This window comes from Schistocerca cancellata, chromosome 5 (genome assembly GCF_023864275.1).
Source record: "Schistocerca cancellata isolate TAMUIC-IGC-003103 chromosome 5, iqSchCanc2.1, whole genome shotgun sequence".
Classification (NCBI taxonomy): Eukaryota; Metazoa; Arthropoda; class Insecta; order Orthoptera; family Acrididae; genus Schistocerca; species Schistocerca cancellata.
Genome location: NC_064630.1, coordinates 153,712,316 through 153,738,709, shown reverse-complemented (window position 1 = coordinate 153,738,709; position 26,394 = coordinate 153,712,316). Strand labels below are relative to the sequence as shown.

The window sequence follows — 26,394 nt, the reverse complement described above, 5'->3', positions numbered from 1 at the left end:
TTCATAAATAGGTATGGAAAATACAGGTGTTCCAAAAAGATCGTAACAACTTTGCCCATAAATATTTCAGAAATGGGGAGAGGTAGAAACATACGGTTCGCAGTATAATCATCACTTGCACTTAAGGTTCTAGTGGCCATTTAACAGACTGCACTGTATTAAGGGGACGATATTTTCTAAACCCAAATTCGCAACACGTCATCACTGTTATCATACCAAAGATGGACATAATGGCTATTATGTAGGTGATCATAATGCTCTGCCTGATCAATGTACACACATACAAACACACTGTGCAAGTCACAGTAAAGTGCACAACAGTGGATACTTAATACCAATGTTAGTGACATTCTAGGCAATTCCATTCACATATCGAGACAAAAAAAATTACTGCAGTCATGTCTTGGCACATGTTCTAATCTCTTCTATCTTATACTCAGTAGTCCCATGCATGATTCTCTATGCTCACTTCAGAACTGTCACGCAGCCTTCCGTGAACACTGAGGTTTACAAATTTATCGAACTGCGTTTTGCAAGGAAATCACACTGTTTCTTCTACAGAGTCTCCATTTAGGTCCTGGAGCAGTTTTGGAACACTTTTGTATGGGCTATACTGGCATCTTGCCATCCGCGTGTGTGTGTGTGTGTGTGTGTGTGTGTGTGTGTGTGTGTGTGTGTGTGTGGAGGATGACCTATCGAATCGACTGGTCTCATCTTTTACAGCGATATGCACCTCTCGTCTTGTTCAGCAAAACACCTTGCTGATTGAAAAAAATTGTTGAAAGAACCTTGCCCCTTGCCAGCTGACAGTAGAGTCTTGGCTTTCACTGGTGCTGCTTCCACTTTCCTCCGCCACTCCTTACTGGCTTGTTCGGATTCTGGAGTGTTGTGGTGAACCCATCTTTCGTCGCAGGTAACGATCTGACTCAAAAATGCATCGCCTTCTTCCGCAAACCCTGCTGAGCCTCTGACAGACCTCCAAACATCTCAACTTCAGATTTTAGGTCAAAAGTTTAGGAACCCAGCTGGAACACACTTTACGGAACTGTAGGTCATTTGTGATGTTTGCTTGACAGCTCCCGTAACTGATTCCGTCCTTTTGTGCAATTTCTGATACTATGGTCCATCGATTGCCGTCAGTAATGTCTTTAATTGCACAAATGTGTTTGTCTGCAATGCTGGTCCGAGGATGGCAGTCGTGTTGCTGATTTTCCACACATTCTTGTCCTTCCTTGAACTTTTTATGCCAGGCAAACACGCGTGTCCTTGATAATGTTTTATCATCGAACTGTGCAGTCAATCTTTGGCAAATTTCTGCTGCTGTTAACTCCTTCACGAGGGAGAAACTTGATAATTATTTGTTGCACAATGGAGGGGGTGCACCTGTTGCTCAGAAATCATGAGTGTTACTGACGAAATGGAGGGAAATATCTAACAGCATGATCTCCTCACTTCTAACGGTCCCGCCTAAGCATAGCAGAAGTGTGGAGCCAGTCCTACCAACTATTGATGTTCAGGAACAAAAATCCAATTTATATTTGATCCCCCCCCCCCCCCTCGTTCCAACGATCATCTAGCTGTAGAATGCAGGAAAACTAAGTAAGGCAAGAATCTATGGAGATGAGGCCGCCACAGATTAAAATCTCCATGGCCAACAGTTGCCTAGGTGTTAGGAAATCTCATCGAGGGGCAACCTGTCCAGGTGCTAGTTGCCTCACTGTCTCATTGCAGACATTTTAGATCATCTAAGCCACCTGACAACCACATTAAAGTGTATTCCAACTGCAGGCCTCCACATGAATCTAAGAAAGTGCATCTTGATTGACCACAAAATAAAAATCTTGCAGCATCCAGCTAATGGTGATGGAGCCTTTCCCGATCCAGAGAAAATTAGAGCAGTCACAAATTTTCTGATTCCTAAGCATATTTGTCATATATTTGTGATATAAGAAGTTTTCTCAGAATGTGCTCGTACTATCAGCTGTTAACAAAAGGCTCTTTTACAAAGGAACATCTGTTGAAAGAAATACTGAAGAAATGCCAAATTTTCCTGGAATGAGGTGCAAGTAAGTTCTTTCCTTGTCCTTAAGAAAGTATTAACAGCTCCAGTCCTAGCAACATATGATGAGAATGCCAAGACAGAACTTCAGACAGACACTAGAGGTTACTGATAGCTGCAATTTTGCAGAAATTCAAGAAGTCTAGGATGAATTACTCTACAACCAGGAGAAAGTGCCTGGCAGTTGTTAGCTCCATTAACAAGTTCTGGTTGTATTTATTTGGCAAATCATTCACTGTTGTGACAGATCACCATTCTCTATGCTAATTGTCTAGCACGAAGTATCAATCGAGTCACCTGGTGAGATAGGCACTGAGACTTCAGGAATACCCAGTTGATTGAAACATGGGCCGCAATTACCTTCGAGCCATCTGATACCAGTTTCACCTGTAGCAGCACTATTCCACTGGACCGGACTCAACTTCTTAGGGAGGTTCCTTAAGTTAACAAATAGGAATTGATGGATAATAGTCTGCACTGACTACCTCATCTGCTACGCTGCCACCAAAGCTGTACCAAATGCTGACTCTCCAGAAATTGTAAGGTCCCTAGTAGAAGACCCAGTGTGATGACCTCTGATGGTGTAAAAGTTCTTCAGTCAAGACTAGTATCACAGGTAAATTCACATTGCAATATTACCAGCAGGATGACAAATGCTTACCACCTACAGTATGCTTTGCTAAGACACTGGCCGATATGCTCTCAACGTAAGTTAATGATTAACATGGAGATTGGGATAGAACACTGACAGTAACGAGAGTTCCCTAGAACACAGAGAAGCAAGATACTATAGACTTCACTCTGTTCTTTCTGCTCTACAGTCACAAGGCCAAAATGACAACAGATACACTGTTCCCATTTCAACCAGATGTTACTAACGCAACTACATGAGATGTGTCATATCAGGATTGAAGAAGCAAGACAGTTGGCTTCACATGCACTCTGGACACACGAGAGAAGCATCAAGAGCACTATAACGCCAATCAGCAGCTGGTGAGACTCAGCATAGGAGACTCGATATGGATTTTTACACCTGTGAGGAAATGCGAAATATCAGGAAAGTTACTAACGCACTACTCTGGATGATTATGACACTGCATCATGAACACAAAAGTGTGGAGATATCATCCATGACCTCCATGCGAAGCCCTGCTACAGTCCTGAGGCACAAATCAGTGATGGGGACTTCTCGCTCAAGGGAACTTAAGGCCTGCTCAACAAACATGAAGTTTTGACAGAGGGTCTGCCTTCAATGCTCATCATAGTGAAGAGCACATGACAATATGACAAGGCTGTGAAATTCTGTCAGCACAGCCATTGATAACATCTAGATCAAGGAGGCTATAGTTGGTTCTTATGAGAAGGTCTGAAGGTCTCTCCAGGAGAGAGAGCAATGTTACAAGTTGTGGTGCATGCAATGTGGCGTAGCAGTTAGTATCACTGGATCGCGTACTGCAGGTCAACATGTCACACGAAACCAACAGCAATTATTTGTTAGTCAGTATTTATAATTTATGGAAGGGTCTCAAAAGTCCTTATGTTAGTACAGTCTGGAATATTCGATGTTTCTATAAACAGCAGCACTCTCCATCCAGTTCAGTTCTGTTTCTTTCTATCTGTATGTTGACTTTGTAGTAAATGTGCCTTCAGTTCTAAGCATTGTACCCTATTGATGACCCTGATTTTGGATTTGGATTATTTTGGTCACAATGTGACAATAGCGATTACTGCAATTCATGCTACACATAGGTACCAAATCTTACCTTTCCTCTTTAGAAAGCTTCTTCCGTTGCACTGGTCTGTCTTTCCTGTTGGAAGCAAAGAACTGCGAAACTAACTGATAGTCTCTCACCAATCTCTTCCGCCTCGCCCTTTCACGAAGGTGTCTTGTGTACATGTCAACCTGGGCCAGTTTCAGTGCTGAAAAATTATAACAATGACATCAGTATATTCCTATTTGTGACACAACATTAGAACAAAACTTAATTTTGGCTAAATAAATGAATCACCATTTGTTTTACACTAAGTGTTCGTTCAGCAAGCAATATGCCATCAGAGTACGAATCGAATGCATATGTATATTCAATCGCATAGAACTGATTAAAATAAAATATTTTTTCATAGTCTAACTCATGCCTTAAAAAAGAAAAAAAGGAGCTATCTTAAAATTTTTGAGACACTTACCAATGTCCAATTCTTCATCTTCAATGTTATTTACAAACAATGACGACACCAATGATTCTGCTCCATTGTCATATTCCTAAATAAAAGTAATGTCATGAGCCAAGATGTAAGGAATAAGAATATTCAAGTACAATATAGTGCCATAGAGTAAGTCAAAGAGTATATAAGAGCCATACTGGTACTGTAACTGATTGGCATAGAACAGGAGCATATACCAGAAAATGCTACACAAATGAGAAGCACAAATATCTACTATTGTGAACAAGAAAAATGGCAGCATTGGTCATAAGAGTTTTGAACCAGTGATATCATAAACTTGCTGGAAATGTAATTCTGTATACCATGACCACACACACTTTATGCATATGTGGTCAGAGGATGTAGAATGACGTTTCCAGAATTTTAGCATTTGACAGATTGTACAGGCCTCATGCTGCCTTGTATTCACTGGACCGTTTGACACGTCCCAGCAAGGTTATCAGATATTATGCTTTTTAATACATGACAAGAGCATATATCTGCCTTGAATATTTTTATTGTACGTGAAGAGGGCAATTTATTTTTGCAGATATTTTATCATTTATATCCATAATGTGCTAATCAACATTTATCAGACAATGTGAATATGCCTTGAAGTAGGTGAAACATGCATCACTGTGAATAAGTAAACAGTAATTTCAACATTGCAACCAAGACTATTATCTTCTCATTGTTTTTGATCAAGATACAAAGTTTCAATTTCTGAGGAAAAATGTTAGTGGAAGAAGAAATATCACTGGTTTGGATGATTTCCAGAAGGATACTGTCTGTCATATTGTACTGGAATTTTACAACTGTGGCATGTAACCCATTCAGCAAAAGATAGCAGATGTCTTACATGACAAGATTCTGTTGGCATGATTTAGAAATCATCAGGATCCAAATACAGAAAATGCAATAATGAAAGATGTGTTCTGGTGGAGAAATTTAATATTGCAACAGTTTGTGCAACTTTTCTGAATAAAATGCACAACACTGGGATAGAAAATCAGTCAGACAATTATTTATATTAATGATACCCAACTCATCCAAAACTATTCCAAGAAGCATATTTGGCAGGATGCTCACTAGCAAAAGAAAAGTCATCAGAATACAGTTATATCAAAAATGCAAAGCTAATATTTACATTCAGAAATGTAGCAATTATCATGAGAAGATGAATAGTGACATTTCAGACCACTGATTTACTGTGCAGTTGTGTCATCAACATGGATAATGACTAATTCAAACACAAGGATGAAAGAAACTCAGTGGTGAAGAGAAAAACATTTGAATTTTGGAAGCTATACAAAAGTGGATATGTTGGAGAAGTCACATGCCACAAGTCCGTTCAAAACCAGGCCAACTTCTACTACAACCCAACTGAAAATATAGTGGCACAATGAAAGGAAAGGTTGCATCTAAAAGTACATATTCAGAATTAAATGAGCGTAGAATTTACATGAGGAAGCCACTGATAATATTACTGTGGGAAGCTGGGTTAAGTGCATAGGCCACACTATAAATTTTCAAGAAAACAACTTTCTGAAGGTAAGTGCCTAAAACAATTTGTTAAAAAGTATTATCATTGCTTCAATGAGTCTTTGGACCCTGAATTCTAAGTTACACTTTGTTTTTCATACCAGGACATGTAAACACTGTTCCTGTCTTCTTCCCATTTCCTTTTTCCTCTCAACAATATAGCAATAGACAGCCCAACAGCCACAAGGTGTACATGGCCTCTGCTGACATTTGTGTTGCTTTTATTTGCTGGAAGCAGGGGACTCAGTTTTCTAATTTATACGCGTCGAAACTAGCAGGCAGAGATAATTAATTGTCTTTTGTGTTCTTCGTAGAATATTTTATATATCTCTTTTTTCCAACAAACAGCTCAGTCCATACATACAATACCAGGAACAAAAATGATCTGCACAAGGACTTAAAAGCACTTACTTTAGTTCAAAAAGGGGCCCACTACTCAGGAACACTCATCTTCAATAATTTGCCATCATCATCATTTAAGACTGATTATGCCTTTCAGCGTTCAGTGGAAATAATTTGCCAACAAACATAAAAAATTTAGTTACAAATAAAGATCAGTTTAAAAGGAGCCTGAAAGACTTACTAGTGGCCAACTCCTTCTACTCCATTGACGAATTTTTTAATAGAAACAAATGATGTATTGTATACATATTCATACTATTAGTATTGTTATTTCAGCTTTATATTTAAAAAAAGAAAAAAAATTTACATGTTCCACATCCACAAGGATCTATGGAATGAAAAACTAATCTAATCTAATCTAATGAATGAAACACACACAACACTGGTGTAATATTCTACAACATTTTTGGAATACAGTGATCAATAGATTATTATATTTTGACTAAAGTTCAGTCTTGATCACACCATTTATGTTTCAACGATAAGGTAACCAATTTCGGTTATTTTTACAAAACCATCATCAGACCCATGGCTCCCTTAGGATGGTAGGCAGAGCTCTCCTCAGCTGCTACGAAGCTTCATAGCAGCTGAGGAGAGCTCTGCCTACCATCCTAAGGGAGCCATGGGTCTGATGATGGTTATGTAAAAATAACCGAAATCGGTTACCTATATCATTGAAACATAAATGGTGTGATCAAGACTGAACTTTAGTAAAAAAAAAAAAAATTAATACTTAAATGTCCACGTCATCAAAACTGAATTGCTTTATAAATGATGAGGAGTAACATTGTATTTTGCTGCAATATACCTTATATTTCACAAAAATGTACATTATATATAAAAATGTTCAAAAATGGAGTTACAACTGCTATTTCACTACGGTGTTTTCAAATGTTTTCGCGACATATGGTTCCACAGCTACAATAAATTGTTTAAAAGAAGTCACTGTCAACTTCCACCTGTAATTTTTGTATTGCAATGTGCTCTCCATTGATTATGGTAAACATGTCAGTTTCAAGTGAGTGCCTTGTAATGCATGGTGCACAGCCATCTCTTACATGTACAGACATTTTTGTCGACACCATTATTAAATGGCAAAGTCTGCTGGATTTGGCTAGACAACACGAAGGCCATTTCTGATGACTGATGTCAAAAATGAGAACACAAGTTGGGGCAGGAGAAAAGAGGAGGGTGCACCTCCAATACTTGCCTGCCCCCCGTCCCGTTGCCCCCAAACTGCCAATTTAGCTGTTCCACAATAGTGTTTGCCAGTCTCATTTCTGTAGCTGCATTCTTCATGTTTCTAATTAAGTCCATGTTAAGAACACTTTGGAAGAACATACCCTCTCAAAATCATCTCGCTGTGGCATATATCCAAGCTGTGTTGCCTCTTCTGGAGTAATATCCATTGGCGGCAGCTGTGCTGTCAGTGTAGGAGAAAGTGGATCAGAATTTGTGCATGTCTGATCAGTCAGTTTCGATTTTGAACTCTGTGCAGGAGGCCATGTTAAACGACCGATGCTTCCCTCTATGAAGCGTGATATGTATTCTTCCTTGGCTTCTGCAATTAGATGTGCATTTGTTAATTAACCATGGAATCAAATTTTGGAAATGCAATGTCACATATAAAGTACTATATGAAAACCAAAGAGTAATCAGTGAAGCTGTTAAACAAACATGCATGACAAAATGCAATTGTAATGAACAAAGAGTTGCTTGTTTTATAGAGAAGTACAAAACATTCAACAGCAGCTGGAATCAGACAAAGAAAATAATTCTTTGTTTTAATGTATTGAAAAACCCTCCTCCATAAACCCTCACACATGCTCAAACATTCCTGGACAATAAATTACCTTCACTTGTACGAGTCTCTATATGTCTGCTTATATCTTCCCAGTTTCCAAAGCCATACTGTTCAATGGCATTCAATAAATGCAGTTCTTCACGAGCTGACCATCCACCTCGTCCAAGACCAACTCCAATTGCACCCGAATCCTAAGAAAGAGTAACATACAACATTCAATAACTGACTCAGCAAAGTCTTTAACACTGAAAATGGGATTCTTTAATAAGCTTTTTTTCCCCTATGCTTTTTCATTCCTGATGCAGTATATAGTGCCACAAATAGCTCAGGTTTCTGAGTCTACCTCCATACGAGGTATTAAATCAACAATCCACATGAAAAATGTAGCTCTGCATCGTATGACACAATACAAATTAAATATTACGGGAATAATGTCATGTGAAAGAGGAAATGTAATCGGCGAAAGTCATTTTGTGAGAGAGCCAGCAAGAATTTGGTAAGCACATGAAAAATACACTACCATGTTATTTGGATGACATCACAAGTTCAACATTCAGAGCAGGACAGACAGAGGGAACTAACGTTATAAACATCAAACATGCCACATTGGTCCTTATACACAGTATTGCTCACACGATGCCTTATCATAGTATTACATACATCTCTATACCAAAGAGATACATCATACCACACCACAAAGCAACACTCCCAGTTTTAATCAGGCAAAATTTGTACATCTGAATGACTATCAGCTACTCATTTTACCTGTTTCATTTGCGTTACCCACCACAGAAATCTTACGAATTATCGTAGAAAAGACTGAGCAGTCGAGGATAGCACCAGCAGATATTATTAATCTAGTACTGACAATACATTCAAAATGAAAACAGAACTTAATAAAAATATTTGCAAGAGAAGAGCAACATCAAGAATCACATGAAAAACCCAGAACAATTAAAGCTGATCTTACAGACACATCAGACGTTTTTATTTATTTCTTTATTTTATTTTTCGTTTTTCTATGTTGAATATCAGATTTCTGTTTTTTTAATTGTGTCTTTAGAATAAACTAAGAAAACAAGGAAAAGAAACAGAACATGGACAGGTGCTGAAGGGAGAGGAAACTTCTCCAAATCCTCGCAAGACTGACACCATGTAAAGGAAATGATTAGAAAGTAACAATTCAATGTCTAGAATACTTTAAAGAATGAGCAGTAAACAGCCAGATGGATGCGCCAAATGTGAAACACAAAATGAAACAAAGGTGCAACAATCCATAATGTGGAAAAACAAAAGAAAGATAAGTGAATAGGAGAGGGGCACAAGAAACAGACTTAATGCCAACAAAAATGAAGAGAAAATAAACAAGAGAGCAGAAATAGGTACAGAAGAGGAAGGAGGGGGGCAAGGGACAAAGAACACATATGATAGCGCAAAATTTAAACAGAAAAGAGAAGGTAAAAATCTTAAATAGGAGCATTTAGCTGGACAAAAACACCACATGTGGAGGTCACAGCATGTGTTAGAGAGAGCCAGTACCCATCTTCTGAATTCATAAGAAGTTAGGAATGGCAACTCAAATTACCTCTAAGTTATGAATTGCATGCCAAAGATGATTTTTCCAAAGCATATGATAGTATTTGTAAATTCTCACTTTATGTTTATACTCATTGTGCAGAATGTCCTTTCAGGTATGCTGCCAGGTTGTCATGTCTTCTTGGGACAGTATTTCCACACTACTCCACCATCAAGTCCTCCATGACACACTGGGTTAGCTGGGGAAGCCTCTCCTCCCTTCAGTTCACTGTCTAACCCCTCCCTTCCCTTCATCACAGCAATACAAAGGGAGGGGATAATCAGAATATATAAATGGGAGTAGTAGTTTCCCTGGACAAAACAATACGTTAAGGAGCATTTCATGGCAACCAGTTATGTTGCCAGAACATTGTGCAAGAAAGATATGACACCTTGGCTAAATATTCAAAAGAACAGTATGCAGGACAGTGTGGTCTCATTTGGTCTGCAGTGTTGGCACAATTTAATCACGCGAGAGAATATGTACATTTTTCTTAGTCTGTTAGGTCTGCCACACACTTCACACTGGTTTGCAAAGTATAGCTGTAGATATAGCTAGCCCTGATAAATGACACCCAGAAGCTCAGTAATGATTTCAGTATTGTTTGCATGCCAGTCAACTATTATTTATACTGCACATTTAGCACTTTCCAGTATCATATTAATTGTTCATATAAATAAGATATAATTTATATATTTTGCTTCCTGAAATAGGAATAGTATTTGATTTCTCTACCACTTAACATCCCATGCAAAGGCCTTCAACTTAACTGTTTATCTATATTTCATAAGGTAGTAAGTCTATGAGGTGGACAATAAAGCTCTCATTTTCTGCCACCTCCTCCCAGTGAATGTGGGCGACATTTCAATAACTTGATTCTATAGAGTGCAGCTTTATAGACTACATTTGCAGCAGGATGAACCGATTTAATATTCCCAAATAAAATTCAAAGCATTAATGCACAGACTATGAAATGGGTGAATTCACATACAGATGACACACACAGCTTCCTTCCCTTATGTTACCTTGATAACTGTGGCATCAGTAAGAGATCCAGCCACAAAGTTAAAGAATACAATAAAATTTGCCAAAACCTGAAAAAGCAGACCTCTTACTAGATGGGATAAATGCTATCCAAAAGATGAAATATATTTAGCATCTTCCTATACATTGTGTCAGGCACCTTTCAGTGGCTGGAGCTTCAGTTTCAACCAAATATAGGCACTTGTGTACCTTAACACCAGTCACTGAAGCACAACCATGGAAGGAGAAATCCAGTGATTAATGTATCTTGTACCAGTGAGGAAGAGCTTTACCCCATTAACAGGACAGGATGTAGTAAGGTCTGAAATTCTATTACTGGCTTATCTTTATTTACCCAGGGATAATCTCAAAATGATGTAAGATTTGTCAAGGTAATACAATGCTAATCAATAGGCCAAAATATAACACACAACATACATAATATGCTTTAAGGGGATAGAACAGGTAGCTTACAGGGGTAGGACAGGTAATCGGCCATGGCCTAGATTAAGGAACCATACCAGAATGTGCCACAGTGATCCAGCAAAACTACGGAAAGCCCAAATCAAGATGGCTGGGCAGAGCAGCTCCATCCTCTAAACTATGAGGTCAGCATCCTAACAGCTGCACATCCTCATTTGGTAACCAACATTACTGTAAAATCCTAAAGTCTGTAGTTACAAAAACCAAAAAATGTGTGCAAAAAATAAAGTTCAAAAATAATTAGGAACAGTATTCAACAAGAAACTACGAAAGACAGCAGTGTGAATGATAGTGTTGAATGAGGGGCAAGCCAGTGTTCTGATGTGATGCGATACCACTCCTGCAATGCTTAATGGCAGCTAAAACAATATGTGCTACATGGCTTACGATGCTGTACCCGATGGAATAGCCTTGTGACTGCAGTTGGCTTGTAGGCTTTCTACTGATGGCAGTCAATATGATGGAAGCCTGTATTCATTGTCATGATTTCTGTTGGCAGGCACTTCCATTATCTCAATTGCCTTTCATATCTTTGCCTTTAAGGCAAGTGCTACTTAACAAATACGCCAGATTCCTAGAATTGTATGGCCATGTCACATTAATTGGGATGTTCTACCACCGCTGAATCCCTACACTGATAAGCTTCACATATCACTCAACTCTGTTAGATGTCAGTTAATAAGTCGACAGGTCCCTTTGTCTCCACAGTTAGTACTAGTCCGCACTTACACATATTTCATAGACTCCAGTGTTATTCCATATAAACGTGGGCCACTATTTCAAAATTAGTTTCCCACAGAAACGTTTCTTCTTAATGGAACAGTATTCAAAACATGTTAGGCTACATGGAAATATTGTCATTGTTGTTGTTGTGGTCTTCAGTCCTGAGACTGGTTTGATGCAGCTCTCCATGATACTCTATCCTGTGCAAGGTTCATCTCTCAGTACCTACTGCAACCTACATCCCACTGAATCTGTTTAGTGTATTCATCTCTTGGTCTCCCTCTACGATTTTTACCCTCCACGCTTCCCTCCAATACTAAACTGGTGATCCCTTGATGCCTCAGAATATGTCCTACAAACCGATCCCTTCTACTAGCCAAACTGTGCCACAAATTTCTCTTCTCCCCAGTTCTATTCAATACCTCCCCATTAGTTATGTGATCTGCCCATCTAATCTTCAGCATTCTTTTGTAGCACCACATTTCAAAAGCTTCTATTCTCTTCTTGTTCAGACTATTTATCGGCCACGTTTCACTTCGATACATGGCTATACTCCATACAAATACTTTCAGAAATGACTTCCTGACACTTCAATCTATACTCTATGTTAACAAATTTCTCTTCTTCAAAAACGCTTTCCTTGCCATTGCCAGTCTACATTTTATATCCCCTCTACTTTGACCATCATCAGTTATTTTGCTCCCCAAATAGCAAAACTCATTTACTACTTCAAGTGTCTCATTTCCTAATCTAATTCCCTCAGCATCAGTTGATTTAATTAGACTATGTTCCATTATCCTCGTTTTGCTTTTGTTGATGTTCATCTTATGTCCTCCTTTCAAGACACTGTCCATTCCATTCAGCTGCTCATCCAGGTCCTTTGCTGTCTCTGACAAAATTACAATGTCACCGGCAAACCTCAAAGTTTTTATTTCTTCTCCATGGATTTTAATTCATACTCCGAATTTTTCTTTTGTTTCCTTTACTGCTTGCTCAATATACAGATTGAATAACATTGGGGATAGGCTACAACCCTGTCTCACTCCCTTCCCAACCACTGCTTCCCTTTCATGTCCCTTGACTTATAACTGCCATCTGGTTTCTGTACAAATTGTAAACAGCCTTTCGCTCCCTGTATTTTACCCCTGCCACCTTCAGTATTTGAAAGGGAGTATTCCAGTCAACATTGTCAAAAGCTTTCTCGAAGTCTACAAATGCTAGAAACATAGGTTTACCTTTCCTTAACCTATTTTCTAAGATAAGTCGTAGGGTCAGTATTGCCTCACGTGTTCCAACATTTCTACAGAATCCAAACTGATATTCCCCAAGGTCGGCTTCTACCAGTTTTCCCACTCATCTGTAAAGAATTCGTGTTAGTATTTTGCAGCCGTGGCTTATTAAACTGATAGTTTGGTAATTTTCACATCAATCAACACCTGCTTTCTTTGGGATTGGAATTATTATATTCTTCTTGAAGTCTGAGGGTATTTCGCCTGTCTCATACATCTTGCTCACCAGATGGTACAGTTTTGTCAGGGCTGGCTCTCCCAAGGCTATCAGTAGTTCTAATGGAATGTTGTCAACTCCCGGCACCTAGTTTTGACTTAGGTCTTTCAGTGCTCTGTCAAACTCTTCACGCAGTATCATATCTCGCATTTCATCTTTATTTACATCCTCTTTCATTTCCATAATATTGTCCTCGAGAACATCGCCCTTGTATAGACCCTCTATATACTCCTTCCACCTTTCTGCTTTCCCTTCTTTGCTTAGAACTAGGTTTCCAACTGAGCTCTTTATATTCATGCAATTGGTTCTCTTTTCTCCGAAGATCTCTAATTTTCCTGTAGGCAGCATCTATCTTACCCCTAGTGATATATCCCTCTACATCCTTACATTTGTCCTCTAGCCATCCCTGCTTAGCCACTTTGCACTTCCTGTCGATCTCATTTTTGAGACGTTTGTATTCCTTTTTGCCTGCTTCATTTTTGTAGTTTCTCCTTTCATCAATTACATTCAATATCTCTTCTGTTACCCAAGGATTTCTATCAGCCCTCGTCTTTTTACCTACTTGATCCTCTGCTGCCTTCACTGTTTCACCTCTCAAAGCTACCCATTCTTCTTCTACTGCAATTTCTTCAGTTTTAATCTACGGTTCATAACCAATAGATTGTGGTCGGAGCCCGCATCTGCCCCTGGAAATGTCTTACAATTTAAAACCTGGTTCCTAAATCTCTGTCTTGCCATTATATAATCTATCTGAAAACTTCCAGTATCTCCAGGCTTCTTCCATGCATAAAACCTTCTTTCATGATTCTTGAACAAAGTTTTAGCTAAGATTAAGTTAAGCTCTGTGCAAAATTCTACCAAGCGGCTTCCTCTTTCATTCCTTACCCCCATTCCATATTCACCTACTACATTTCCTTCTCTGCCTTTTCCTACTATTGAATTCCAGTCACCCATGACTTAAATTTTCGTCTCCCTTCACTATCTGAAAAATTTCTTTTATCTCATCACACATTTCATCAATCTGTTCGTCATCTGAGGAGCTAGTTGGGATATAAACTTTTACTACTGTGGTAGGCGTGAGCTTCGTATCTATTTTGGCCACAACAATACGTTCACAATGCTGTGTGTAGTAGATTACCCGCATTCCTATTTTTTATTCATTATTAAACTTACTCCTGCATTACCCCTATGGAAATACAGTCTTTGAAAATAAAAATATACATCTTACCACAAATAGAACATTTGAACTTTGTTAGCTGAGTGGTAAATTCATTGGTGGGTCTGTTTCCTATATTGACTACCTAGGTATTCTAGAAATATATCTCTAAACTGGATCTTCATTTATGTATGCTGAAGACCTGTAGAAGAGAAGGTTTTACATCATGTAATAGATATAATATGCTTACTAGATATTAAATTTAATCATGAATTTTAACACAATAAATTCTATAAGGATTAATCCTCTAATGATGGAAGTTTAGAATTCCTGTAGTTAGTTATAAAACTTACAATCATTAATGATGTCTTTTTCAGATACAGCTGAAGTGAAGTTGAGAAAAGAAAGTTATGAGCATGATACTACACATCTGTTAATAACGTGAATGTAAACAGTTTTCGATTCAAAGACTAGTGGACGGTGCATTGTGGACAGTGAGACTGAATGGAACAATGATAAGGGAAGATTCAGAAAGTTGAAGATTCACTGTATATGAACACAGAGAAGCAGTAGATGTTTGAAAGAAATTGGAAAGCAGTTAACAGCTTTCAAAACTGACTGATATATTAAAAAATGTAGACCTAACATTCTGAAGACTCCAGAAAAATGTTAAAAATGAAACAGCTGTTCTTCAGTTATACTGCTGCTTCTCAGGGTGGTGCACAGAGTGCATGTACACATCAACAAGTCACTCCCTTCACTGCTGTTGCTCGATTTGATGATAACAGTGCTGAGAAGTTTAGTACATATCAGCGAAAACTTAACTCACAACAAGCACAGTGTGTGGGTTTTTATGAAGAACATAATTAAGATCCTTCAATAAGAGTTTCCCATTATGGAACATATTCAGATCTTATCTGATGGCTGTGCTAGACAATTAGGAATTGTTACACTCTTTTTTAATTTGACATATTCTCTACAAGATTTTGGTGCCACAAACAAAACTCCCTCATTATGTCACATGGGAGGCATTGTAGACGGTATCAATGGCACTGCTACACAACCCATATGGCAGTTGGTAAACTTATACCAGGCAACTGTATGAACATGCCTAAAGTGATGTAAGGGGTAAGAGTTCTTTTCGTTTCAGATTAATATAAATCTGCAACATCTGACAGTTTGAATGAAAGCTGGAATAGTGTCAACCTGTACATAAGCTCCACCAATTTCATTAGTTTTGATTCTATTATATAACATGTTGGCTCAAAGTAGAACACAGTTTCCATCTCACTTCCTGTAACATTTGTTCAGTACGACTTACTAGTCAATGTGTGTAGGGTGCAATTTTTCTGTTGAGGATGATGGTAAATGTCATCATGCTGGTACCTCTCCATGTTGGTAAGTGTCCTGTGCACACAATGGCAAAGTGTTCCACCCAAGTTTCTGTACACATCCACATTAGTGAAGAGGATTACAGAATTAATATCAATTTGTTCGCATAAATTGAATGACACCATGTCATTAGTTAAATGGTTGGGGAATACATATATCATCTATGTGAGAGTGCCAGCATGTAGGATAAAACACTGCACATTGAGTAGTTTATTCTTCAAATGATGCTGCAGTTGTCAAAAGCTGTCCTAATTAAAAAATTTGAATATTTGTAATTAAAAATTGGTAAGAATCTGGAGCACAGCTTTAAGTGGTGTCACAAAACTATACACCACTTAGGCAAAGCATGTACTCATCATTTTCAAGCAATGGCGTCAACTGCTCATGAAAGACGTCAGTGGCATGCTATCTATGGTCATGGGAATGAAGTCCACAAGCAAAAATGCTTGATCCTGCCTTGGTTATAACAATGCATATGCTGTGAAATTTGGCACTGAATAAGCTGCCAAATCCGAAAGTGTGAAAAGTTGGTTCTTACTGTAGTCTGTTCACCATTCTTTTTAGTAACACCAGATCCCACACATTGCTGCACCTTTATACCACATCTCTGAGTTCTAGAAAGAAGACACAGGAGCAAGTGCTTTTGTATTTTAGTTGTCCATCCTTTAGTTAGTTAGTTTCGTGGCACACGGATCATTTGCGTGACGAATCATAATGATATGAAACAAATTATTTTATATTCATGTTGTAGATATGGCTACATTATGAACATTTATAAGTTTTCTTTTTTATGTTGTTGTTGCTAGTATTATTATTATTATTATTAAATATTCAGATGTAAATTAGTAATTCCTAGCCACAACGTTTCACATGTTACAATAACAGAAATTCTTCAAAAGAATAGGAGCTGTCACGCAGAAACTTTTTCAGCTCTTTTTCACATTTTACTTTGTCGGACATTTTATATTTCTGGGTAAATTATCAAGAATTTTAGCAGCATTGTAAAGAATGTCATTTTTCCTTCTGGTGTTGTAATTGTGTTACATAACTATTTCTTCTGAACAATGGAGGATTATATACAACAAACTTCATGGGAGGTTAAATATACTGTGAAGCGGTAGTCACAACGCCCAGCTCATTAAAAAGAGGTTTACAAGATTGTAATGGATGAGCACCCCATATTATTCTTACAGCATATTTTTGAGCAATGAAGACTTCCTTTCTTCAAGCTGACTTACCCCAGAACATTATTCCGTATGACATTACGGAATGAAAATATGCAAAATATATCAACTAACTGATTTGTCTCTCCCCAAGATTTGCAACAAGTCTAGGTGCAAATGTAGCCAAACTACACAATGGAAACTCCAGGTTGGAATCCCAACAATATTAGGAAAAGGATAGATTACTACTCACCTTAAAGATGACCCACTGAGTTGCACACAGGCACAATGAACAGCCTGTTACACATTATAGCTTTTGGCCAAAGCCTTCTTCAGCAAAGGAAACACACTCATTCACACAAAGGAGCACAAATGACTGCTATCAGCGGCAGCTCTCACTGGAATGCAACTGTTACGTGAATTGCAATCCGGAGTGGGGCAGGGAAGGGGGAGGGATAGGTGGATACAGCTGGGGGAGAGGAGTGCTGTCTGGTGGGGCATGCAGAGACTAGATCACAGGCTGATGAGACTGCCAATGACTGTGGGGGACATGAAGAGGGAGGAAGCGACAGGACAGAGGTGGTGGAAACTATTGGGTGGAGGGTATGGGTCAGTGTGTTACTGTGCGCTGAGGATGGGATAATTTCGGGAGTGGAGAATGTGTTGCAAAGATAACTCCCATCCGTGTAGTTCAGAAAAGCTGGTGGTGGAGGGGAGGACACATACGGCTCCAGGTGTGAAGCAGGCATTGAAATTAAACATGTTACATTCAGCTGCATGTTGTGCCACATGGTGGTCTACCTTGCTCTTGGACAGAGTTTAGCAGTGGCCATTCATCTTGGCAGACAGCTGGTTGGTAGTCATACCAACATATAAAGCTGTGCAATGGTTGCAGCAGAGCTGGAATACGAAATGGCTGCTTTTACAGGTGGCCCTGGCTTTGATGGGGCTAAGGTAATCCAATGACAGGACTGGAATAAGAAGAGCTGGATGAGTGGATTGGGCAGGTCTTGTACTTGGGCCTTTCACAGGGGTATACTGATCCCTGTGGAAAAGGGTTGGAACTGGGAGTGGCACAGGGATGGACAAGAATGTTGCAAAGGTTGGGTGGGCAATGGAACACCCTTTTAGAAGAGTGGGAAGGCTCTTGTGTACGATGTCATGTCAGGACTCGGCAGCCCGAGACCGTGGTCATGTATGTGCGAGTTGTGCTTGCATGAATGTGTGTGTGTGTGTGTGTGTGTGTGTGTGTGTGTGTGTGTGTATGTGTGGTGTCTACTGAGAAGGAGGTCTTTTGGCTGAAAGCTCACTTGTGTAGCAATCTTTTTGTTGTGTCTGCCTGCAACTCAACATCTCCACAACATCTCCACTATAGTTCCTGTCTCCTTTACCGATAAGGCTTTGGCCGAAAGCTACAATGTGTAACAATCTTTTCATTGTGCCTGTCTGCAACTTGATGGGTCATCTCTGCGGTGAGTAGCAATATGTGTTTTTACTAATATTTTGCCTGAACTAAGTTGTTTTATGAGTCCCAAAATGTGCTTTTTCTAGTTTAAATTCTCGCCAATATAGACATCTAAGAATTCTGAAGTTCCCCACACTCTTTATTTCCTCACCATGTGTTACACTTATCATTGGTGTAGTATGTCTAAATGTGCAGAACTGAATACATTGCACCTTTTTAAAATTGATGACAAGACTATCTGCGGAAAATCATACAATGATACTTCTATGAATGTTGTTTACAATTTCTTAAGTTGCTGTATGTATGCTAGGACTGAATACAATACTATATTTTAGTGTCATCTGTAAAAAGAACTAATTCTGCATGCTGTATATAAGACAGAAGATTGTTAAAATATATGAGGAACAATAACGGGCCTAAGATTACGCATTTGGGAGTCCCATATGAGATTTCTCTTCACTCCAGATAATGCCCACAAACTATATTTGTTGAATTACCAAGTACAACACTCTACATTCTTTTGGTTAGATATGAAATTACCCATTGGTTTGTTATATCATCAGTCCAATAACACGGACAGTTTATGTAGGAGAATATTTTGCTTCACACTGTCAAATGCCTTTGATAGGTCGCACAATGTACCAACTGGTTCTATTTTGTTATTTTAATGCTTGTAAAATCTAGTGAGAGAACACGTAAAGGGAATTCTCATTGGAGCAACTCTTCTGAAAGCCAAACTGTGATTTGCTGAGGACATTACTGTTGCTCAGGTGAGACACTATTTTATAATACATCACTTTCTCAAAAATTTTGGAAAATGACATCAGTAGTGAAACAGGTCAGTAGTTACTGACATCTCTCCTATCACCTTCTTCAAAGAGACATTTAACAATGGCATATTTCAGATAAGACAGGGCTTATTGTATGGAAATGAATTTTTAGTATGGATTGGAAACACCATCAAATCCATGTCCTGTATTTGGAAAGTGCTCAGAAATCATTGATTTTTCCAGCTGATTACTCCAAGTTTGACACTGGTGTTCACTGCAGTTACGTTTAACAGCGGGCAGGTTTGACCAATTAAGAATTTTACACACTATAGAGGAATTTTAAGAACACTTTGACATCTCTTTAAAAACATGTAAATAAAAATAAATAAAATTAGACAAATAATAAAAAATCTGCATGTCCTTCCCACAAAGTTAATATTAACTAACGAAGCTGTAAGAACTGCACAAAATTTCGTGCAAGAAAATTTCTAACCACTGACTGGGTTTGCTGCTGTTTGATTTTTTGTAACACATGCTGCTTGAAATTTATTATTGCCCTTAGATGGCATAGCTCTGTATATGTCTATGTGGGTACGTGTAGACAGTACATGAACACACTGATGTCTTCATCTGAGCCAACTACTTTTCAAACTGTAACACTAATATCTGGACTACATATGCACTCATTTATCTCATCTGTCCATTTCTCAGACAATAATGTACACAAGAAAAGTTTACAAATTTAATGGCATCAAAAAATTTTACTGCAGTACACAATTTTACAACAATGTGAGAAAGTTGTTTTGGTGAGTGTCTCTCCAGTTGACAAGTTACAACGTAACGTATTCAAATCATCTTATGACGACTTGGTAAAAACTCAAAACTGGAAACGGTACCATTTTTGTGATCTGAAGTTGAAATAAAAATAAATAAATAAAAATAAAGAAAAAAAGCAAGCACACAAAAGACATGGTCACATGTCAATGTACACATAAATGCCATCAGCAGGTATGTAAATGATTAAGGCTTTCAATTCTCTATGAGATGGCCAGCAGATCACTTTAGTGTTGTCCATGTTTTGCATTATTACCAGGCCTAGTACAGTACATAAGGGACGTGAAGACGATCAGATGATGAGTGATCATTGTGGAGGATACTGAGGGTGCTGTATACTCATATAACCCAAGTGTTATCAGCACCAAACAGAGTTTGGAAGGGGCCTTATTTTGGATCTTCATTTGGCTGGCTGGTCAAATCATGCAGTATCCAGATATGTAGGGCATTCAGATGTGTGACTGCATGGAAACATGAAGGCAAGCATACTCGTCAAGGTTCCAGTAGATCACCAAACGGGACGATTGCCATATTGTTTGCCAAGCATATAGTAACCCCTTCACAACAGTATCTACCATTCAAGAACTAGTAACAGACACTCTGCAACATTGTGTGTCATCTCACACCATTGGCTGGCTACTAGCAGTGGCCAGAACAGGGAATTACCAGCCCATTCGCAGGCTGCCATTAACACCACAACACAAATGGCTGAATTTGGAATAGTGCTGTCACCAGCAAACATGGACTGCTGCTGAATGGTGTTGCATTGTTTAGGGATGGATACTGGTTCTGAACCACCATAGATGATCCTCGTCAGTGAGTATCACGGTGACCTGGGCAAAGGTCCCACTCATCCAATGTTTTGGACAGGCACAGTGGTGATATTTGCGTCAGTGTGGGAAGCCTTTGGGTATGACTTCATACACAGCTAGCAGTGACTGAGGGAACTCTGATGGTGCAATGGTGCATAACAGACATCCTGCATCCTCATTTGTTACCTCTCAGGCAACAGTGTCTTGTTGACATTTTTCAACAAGACAATGTCCATCACACAAGGCACGTGTCAATGAGATGTCTGCATGATGCTATGGTAATCTCGTGGCCCATAAGATCCCCAGACCTGTCCCTGGTAGAATATGTGGCACCAGCTTGGATGTCTACTCCATCCTTGTGCCAGTACCCAGGATATCAAGAACCAGTTAGAAAGTTGTGGGTCAATTTGCCTCAGAAGCTACAATGGCTTTATGACAGCTTTCCCAACTGAATCAGTCCATGCATCCACAACACAGGGTGTGCAACATAACAGTGACAAAAGAGGACTCATACTGCCAAGTTCTTTGTAAATCTGACTTGATTTTGTAATCACTAAAATAACATCACATACCCTTTCAGCATCTGAAGTTTTATTTCATTTTCTTTTCCTCTTCTGGGTGCTTCATTTTTCTGTCAGGCAGTGAAAATAGTAAACAAAATTTTACATGATGGGTATGATGTTTTCCTAAGGCAGTATCTCTAATCTCTGTAGGCCTATTGTCATATATTAAAAGATTTAATGGTAACAAATATCTGGAAAAGCATTGGACGTGGGGAAATATCAACCTCACTGAAGACTAAAGGTCACACACAGAACACGCAAATCAGTCTAGTGAACAAAGCCAACCATCGGTATATCCACTTAAGTGTGATATCACATGTTAGGTAATTGGCATATGCAATGTTTCTGTTTATATGTCTCAATTCAAATACTGTACTTGTTCTTTAACAAAACGTCTTAGTTAATGTGGGTGATTGCATAGATCGTGTTGTGTACCAGACCCATATAGGACTAGTGGAGGTGGAGAGTGCATTGATGATCACAATATTACTTTCTGTTTTTCATTTTCTCAATAGTGGTTTTGGTGACAGGCTGCTCTGTGGTGTAGCCTGAGCTCTAGGTTATGTTGCAATGTAACAGGCCTACTTTGGGTATCAGTTGACAAATCCAACAAATGTGTCACAATAAAAAGAGCTCCCCCCCCTTCACACAAACACACACACACACACACACACACACACACACACAGACACAGACACAGACACAGAGAGAGAGAGAGAGAGAGAGAGAGATTCATACTATAGCAATGATTTGGGCCACAAATGGGCAATTCTACTGACATAATTGATAAGGTGTTGGGTGCTCACACCTCATCAGAAACTGCAGAAGTTAGAGACTCACCCACTCCGTAAAGTGAGATAGGTGATAATATGTGACAGATCTGAAAACAGATTACAAAGCTGGTGCAGGTAAGTGCTTTGGAGTACACCATTCAGTCACATTGTTGAACATGGGGCTCAGCAGCAAGTGACCCCTACATGTTCTCACGCTGACCCAATGAAATTGCCAATTACAACTGCAGTGGGTACAGGATCTTCAGGTTTGATTGTGGATCACTGTAAATGTGTCACCTAGTCACATGAACATTGTTTCTTGGTAGTCCAGGTTGATGGTCTTTCTAGATATTTCACCACCCAGTGAAAGGCTGCTCAAAACATGCACCGCGCCGCATACAAGATGCGACAATAAAGTAATGAGACTGATTTTCTTTGCAAGGTGTGGCAACCCTGCAGGCTTGCATAGGTACAATATCTTTGACCTAGGTCTATAAGCTGCTTCTAATCTAAGTTTCACATCGACACAACTGCTCAGTCGTGCGTTGTGCTGTAATAAGTTAGCATGTGTTTGTGTCTTTCGTCATGGAAATGGAACCGCATAATACTGTGTAACAGTATGCCATTTCTTTTTGCATTAAATTGGGTGAAAATTCGATGACAACTTATGGTAAGTGTCAGAAGGCTTTTGGAGAGGAGGTTATGTCAAGAGGTCAAGTTTTCTGTTGGCATAAAATGTTTAGTGAAGGCAGAACGAATGTTGAAGATGAAGACTGCAGTGGATGATTATCAACCTCACGGACAGATGTCAACTTGGCCAGGGTGTGTGAACTCGTACGATCTGATCGAAGATAATCCATGAAAATGATTGCAGAAGAACTAAACATCAATAAAAAAACAGTTCGTCTTGGTATGAGAAAGATTTGTGCAAAAATGGCCCCCAAAAATCTCACACCACAACAGCGAGAATCACGGAAAAATGTGGCAGCCGATCTGTCAGAGCAAATGGAAATCAATTCAGGATTGTTGAGCCGTGTTATCACTGGTGATGAAAGTTGGTTTATTCAGTATGATCCAGAGACAAAACGTCAAAGTTTGCAACGGTGTTCATAGGGCTCACCCAGACCAGAAAAAGCTTGCATGTCAAAGTCAAAAGTGAAATGCATGCTTGTGTGCTTCTTTGACTCCAAGGGAATTGTTCATAAAGGGTGGGTGCCTCCTGGACGAACAGTTAACCAATATTACTGCAAAGAAATTTTAGAAAGACTTCGTACAAGAGTTCTTTGTGTCCGTGCCGACACTGCTGATAATTGGATTCTGCATCACGATAATGCGCCATCCCATACTGCTCTGTCAGTACAGCAATTTTTAACCTCAAAACAAATTTCAGTACTACCACAACCACCTTATTCACCAGATATTGCTCTGTGCAACTTTTTTCCATTACCAAGAGTCAAAACGGCAGTCAAGGGACACCATTTTCAAACAACACAAGATGTCCAAAAAGCTGTGACGAGGGTCTTGGAGGATATTACAGGAATTGAGTTCCAGAAATGTTACCATCAATGGCAGAAGCACTGGAAAAAGTGTGTGCAATCAGAAGGGAACTACTTTGAAGGAGACAACACTAGATTTGACTAAAATAGTAAGCAAATATTTTTTCACATCAGTCTCATTACTTTATTGTCGCACCTTGTATGCAGTGCAGCTGGGGCAGTATTACGCTATGGGGGACATTTACTTGCACTTCCACAGAACCTGTTGTAGTAATCGAAGGGGGCATGACAGCTGTGGACTACTAAACTTACTTGCGGGCTAACTACATCCCTTCATGTTTGATGTTCTTCCCAGTGACAAATGGCATCTTCCAGCAAGGTAGCTAACTGTCTGTGCCACAAGGCCAGAATCATGCTGAAGTGGCTTGAGGAGCATTACAGTAAACACATGGTGTCACTTTGGACATCAAATTCGCCTGAACCCGGAGGAACATCTAACTATCCATTGCTAGCACTGTGCTCATTATCCACCAACCACAATTTAAGGTATTGCATGATGTGTGTAGGTGTGTGTGCATTCTGTAGTAGTTATTAAGTAAATGACAAAAACCTCAATTTTTTTCTCACTGTGGTCTAATATTTTCAAGTTTCAAATATGTTTCAAGGAATTAATAACGACACTCCCCTTAACCACACTCCTGTGGAAACACCATTAGTTTGTCATTTTTGTTAAGCTAATGTTTTTGTGTTATTAGTGATCTCAACCACTGATTATTTCTTAAAGCTCATAGCTCCACCATGTTAATGATATCATTGGTCTGTGTGCACAATACTGGATTTTTACTACTCCCACGTAAATTTAATAGGGAAAAGACTATTGCATGAAGTTCAGGGGAAATAATAATAATCAGTATGATGATGCACAGCATCATTATTGATCCAACAAGCCAGTACAAAAAGTCGAGCACTTAATCATTACACAGACAAGTAAATAAACGTACTTTTATCTTTTGTTGCTATTTACTAGGTGCTTGTAATTGTGTTTCAATACAATAACGAGTACTGTGACTAACATTATTAAAAAGAAATTGCAGCACTGATTTCAAAACGATATCAGCGTAGTCCTAAACTATATTCGAACATTGTGGATGCAAACTAACTGGCAAAATAAGGACTTTAATGATACGCCTAGGTAATTGCTTACCTTCATCGTTTTCAATCAAGACAACAGTATCTAATAGTTTACATGTTTGCCTCTGCAATACAAGTTAAACAAATGTGATATCTCTCAACATTAAAAACATTTACACAAATAAAGTCTTCTAATTACAACAAAATAAAACAAAAATCTAGTGTAACAAGAAGCAGAGACCACTTACTTACCAGGATGATTAATCACCTTTTAATTCCGTATGCCTTGTAAAAGGTTTTAATTTTTATCATTAATAACCAACGACGCATAAATAATAATTGTACTTACCATGAACTGGTAGGCATGATCATTTCGATGCTGACCAATCTCTCCTCCAGCAGAGAAGCACTAAAACATAACAAATAAAACATCTTTCATAAATGTCACTACGAATTACAAATTTACCGCCCATTAGCATCCCCACCACCATCACGTGACGTACAGCGCCCTACCTGTAGGCACAAATCGAAATCAGGGCATTCTGCACACTTTATTCTTAGTCCCGTGATATCTTCCTGGCAATATGTACAGTTATATTTTGCAAATAAATCTGAAAGACAAAATATAAAAGCGTTAGTAAAAGTATTCGAAGAGATTGTGTAGGTAACAGCATAAAATACGCCTACCCATTCACAACACCAAACACTTACCCGCCATGTTAGTTCTCTTATGACGTCAGCTACCAAACATCATCAAACCAAAACATGCTGGAAATCATTAAACCAGCCTTCCCAAATTTCATACATATTAGTGCAAAACACTTTTAGCAGTTACCAGTAAAATTATACAAACAGCAATCTGATCATAGCCATTAGGAAACATAACTCTCTCAGACTACTCAACAACTTCCCAGTAGTCACCACATATCCGCCATTATGCCAATACATCTGAATTAAGAAAATAGTAGAGGTATCCAATCTAAACAGCTTCAGTTTCTAAATAAGCAGTATTACAATAAATTACAATTTGCAACTGCCAGTTAATTCTCCATGTAACTTTTTAACTGAAACTGTACATTTAACTGTGGAAAGAAGATACATGCACCTCGTTATACGTTTCTAATATCTTTGCTCTTGATAAGCGAAGGGAACAAAAAAAAGGGTAGCCGATAATCTAACCGATTAACCGAATAAAGCTACTGAGTGTCCGTTCGGTGTGGGTTGTTGCTCTTAAATAACGGAGATAATGAATTCGGCTAAGGTATGTAACTTATGTTTTCAAATATTCGTTGAGTGAAAATTGTGATATACGATTTCATTGGCAAATTGGTTTCTCTCAGAGGGCGGTTCAGCTGCTGCAGCTAAGTTCACGGCAATTACCGACATCACAGCTGACGAGGAAAGCCACAACCGGCGCTCCGTTAGATAATGTGCATCCAGGATACAAAAAGCTGAAGGCGAAACAGGAAAAATTTCAGGTAAGATAGTAGGAAATAGACATAAAGGAGAAAGCTATTTG

The 26,394-nt window shown here is 38.8% G+C and overlaps 2 protein-coding genes across 3 annotated transcripts in view; one reads left to right on the top strand and one right to left on the bottom strand.

Moving 5' to 3' along the window:
- LOC126187418 (transcriptional adapter 2B-like) overlaps window positions 1-25,846 on the bottom strand; it is a 111,266-nt gene extending 85,420 nt beyond the window's left edge. For both annotated transcript variants that reach the window (XR_007537724.1, XM_049928489.1), the window contains exons 1-7: window positions 25,587-25,846; window positions 25,389-25,486; window positions 25,225-25,284; window positions 8,059-8,200; window positions 7,549-7,766; window positions 4,244-4,319; window positions 3,823-3,979 (exon numbers count right to left, since the gene is read on the bottom strand). Coding sequence is in view for 1 of the 2 variants with exons in the window: in XM_049928489.1 (XP_049784446.1) it covers window positions 3,823-3,979; window positions 4,244-4,319; window positions 7,549-7,766; window positions 8,059-8,200; window positions 25,225-25,284; window positions 25,389-25,486; window positions 25,587-25,593 (758 nt within the window). In the remaining variant the exon portion in view is untranslated. The remainder of the gene's footprint in view (window positions 1-3,822; window positions 3,980-4,243; window positions 4,320-7,548; window positions 7,767-8,058; window positions 8,201-25,224; window positions 25,285-25,388; window positions 25,487-25,586) is intronic.
- A 136-nt stretch (window positions 25,847-25,982) lies between these two features.
- The window catches only part of LOC126187419 (cytochrome c oxidase subunit 7A, mitochondrial-like), a 39,971-nt gene continuing 39,559 nt past the window's right edge, over window positions 25,983-26,394 (top strand). Inside the window, exons 1-2 of the mRNA XM_049928490.1 lie at window positions 25,983-26,136; window positions 26,216-26,353. Of these exons, the coding sequence (XP_049784447.1) occupies window positions 26,122-26,136; window positions 26,216-26,353 (153 nt within the window). The 5' untranslated portion in view covers window positions 25,983-26,121. The remainder of the gene's footprint in view (window positions 26,137-26,215; window positions 26,354-26,394) is intronic.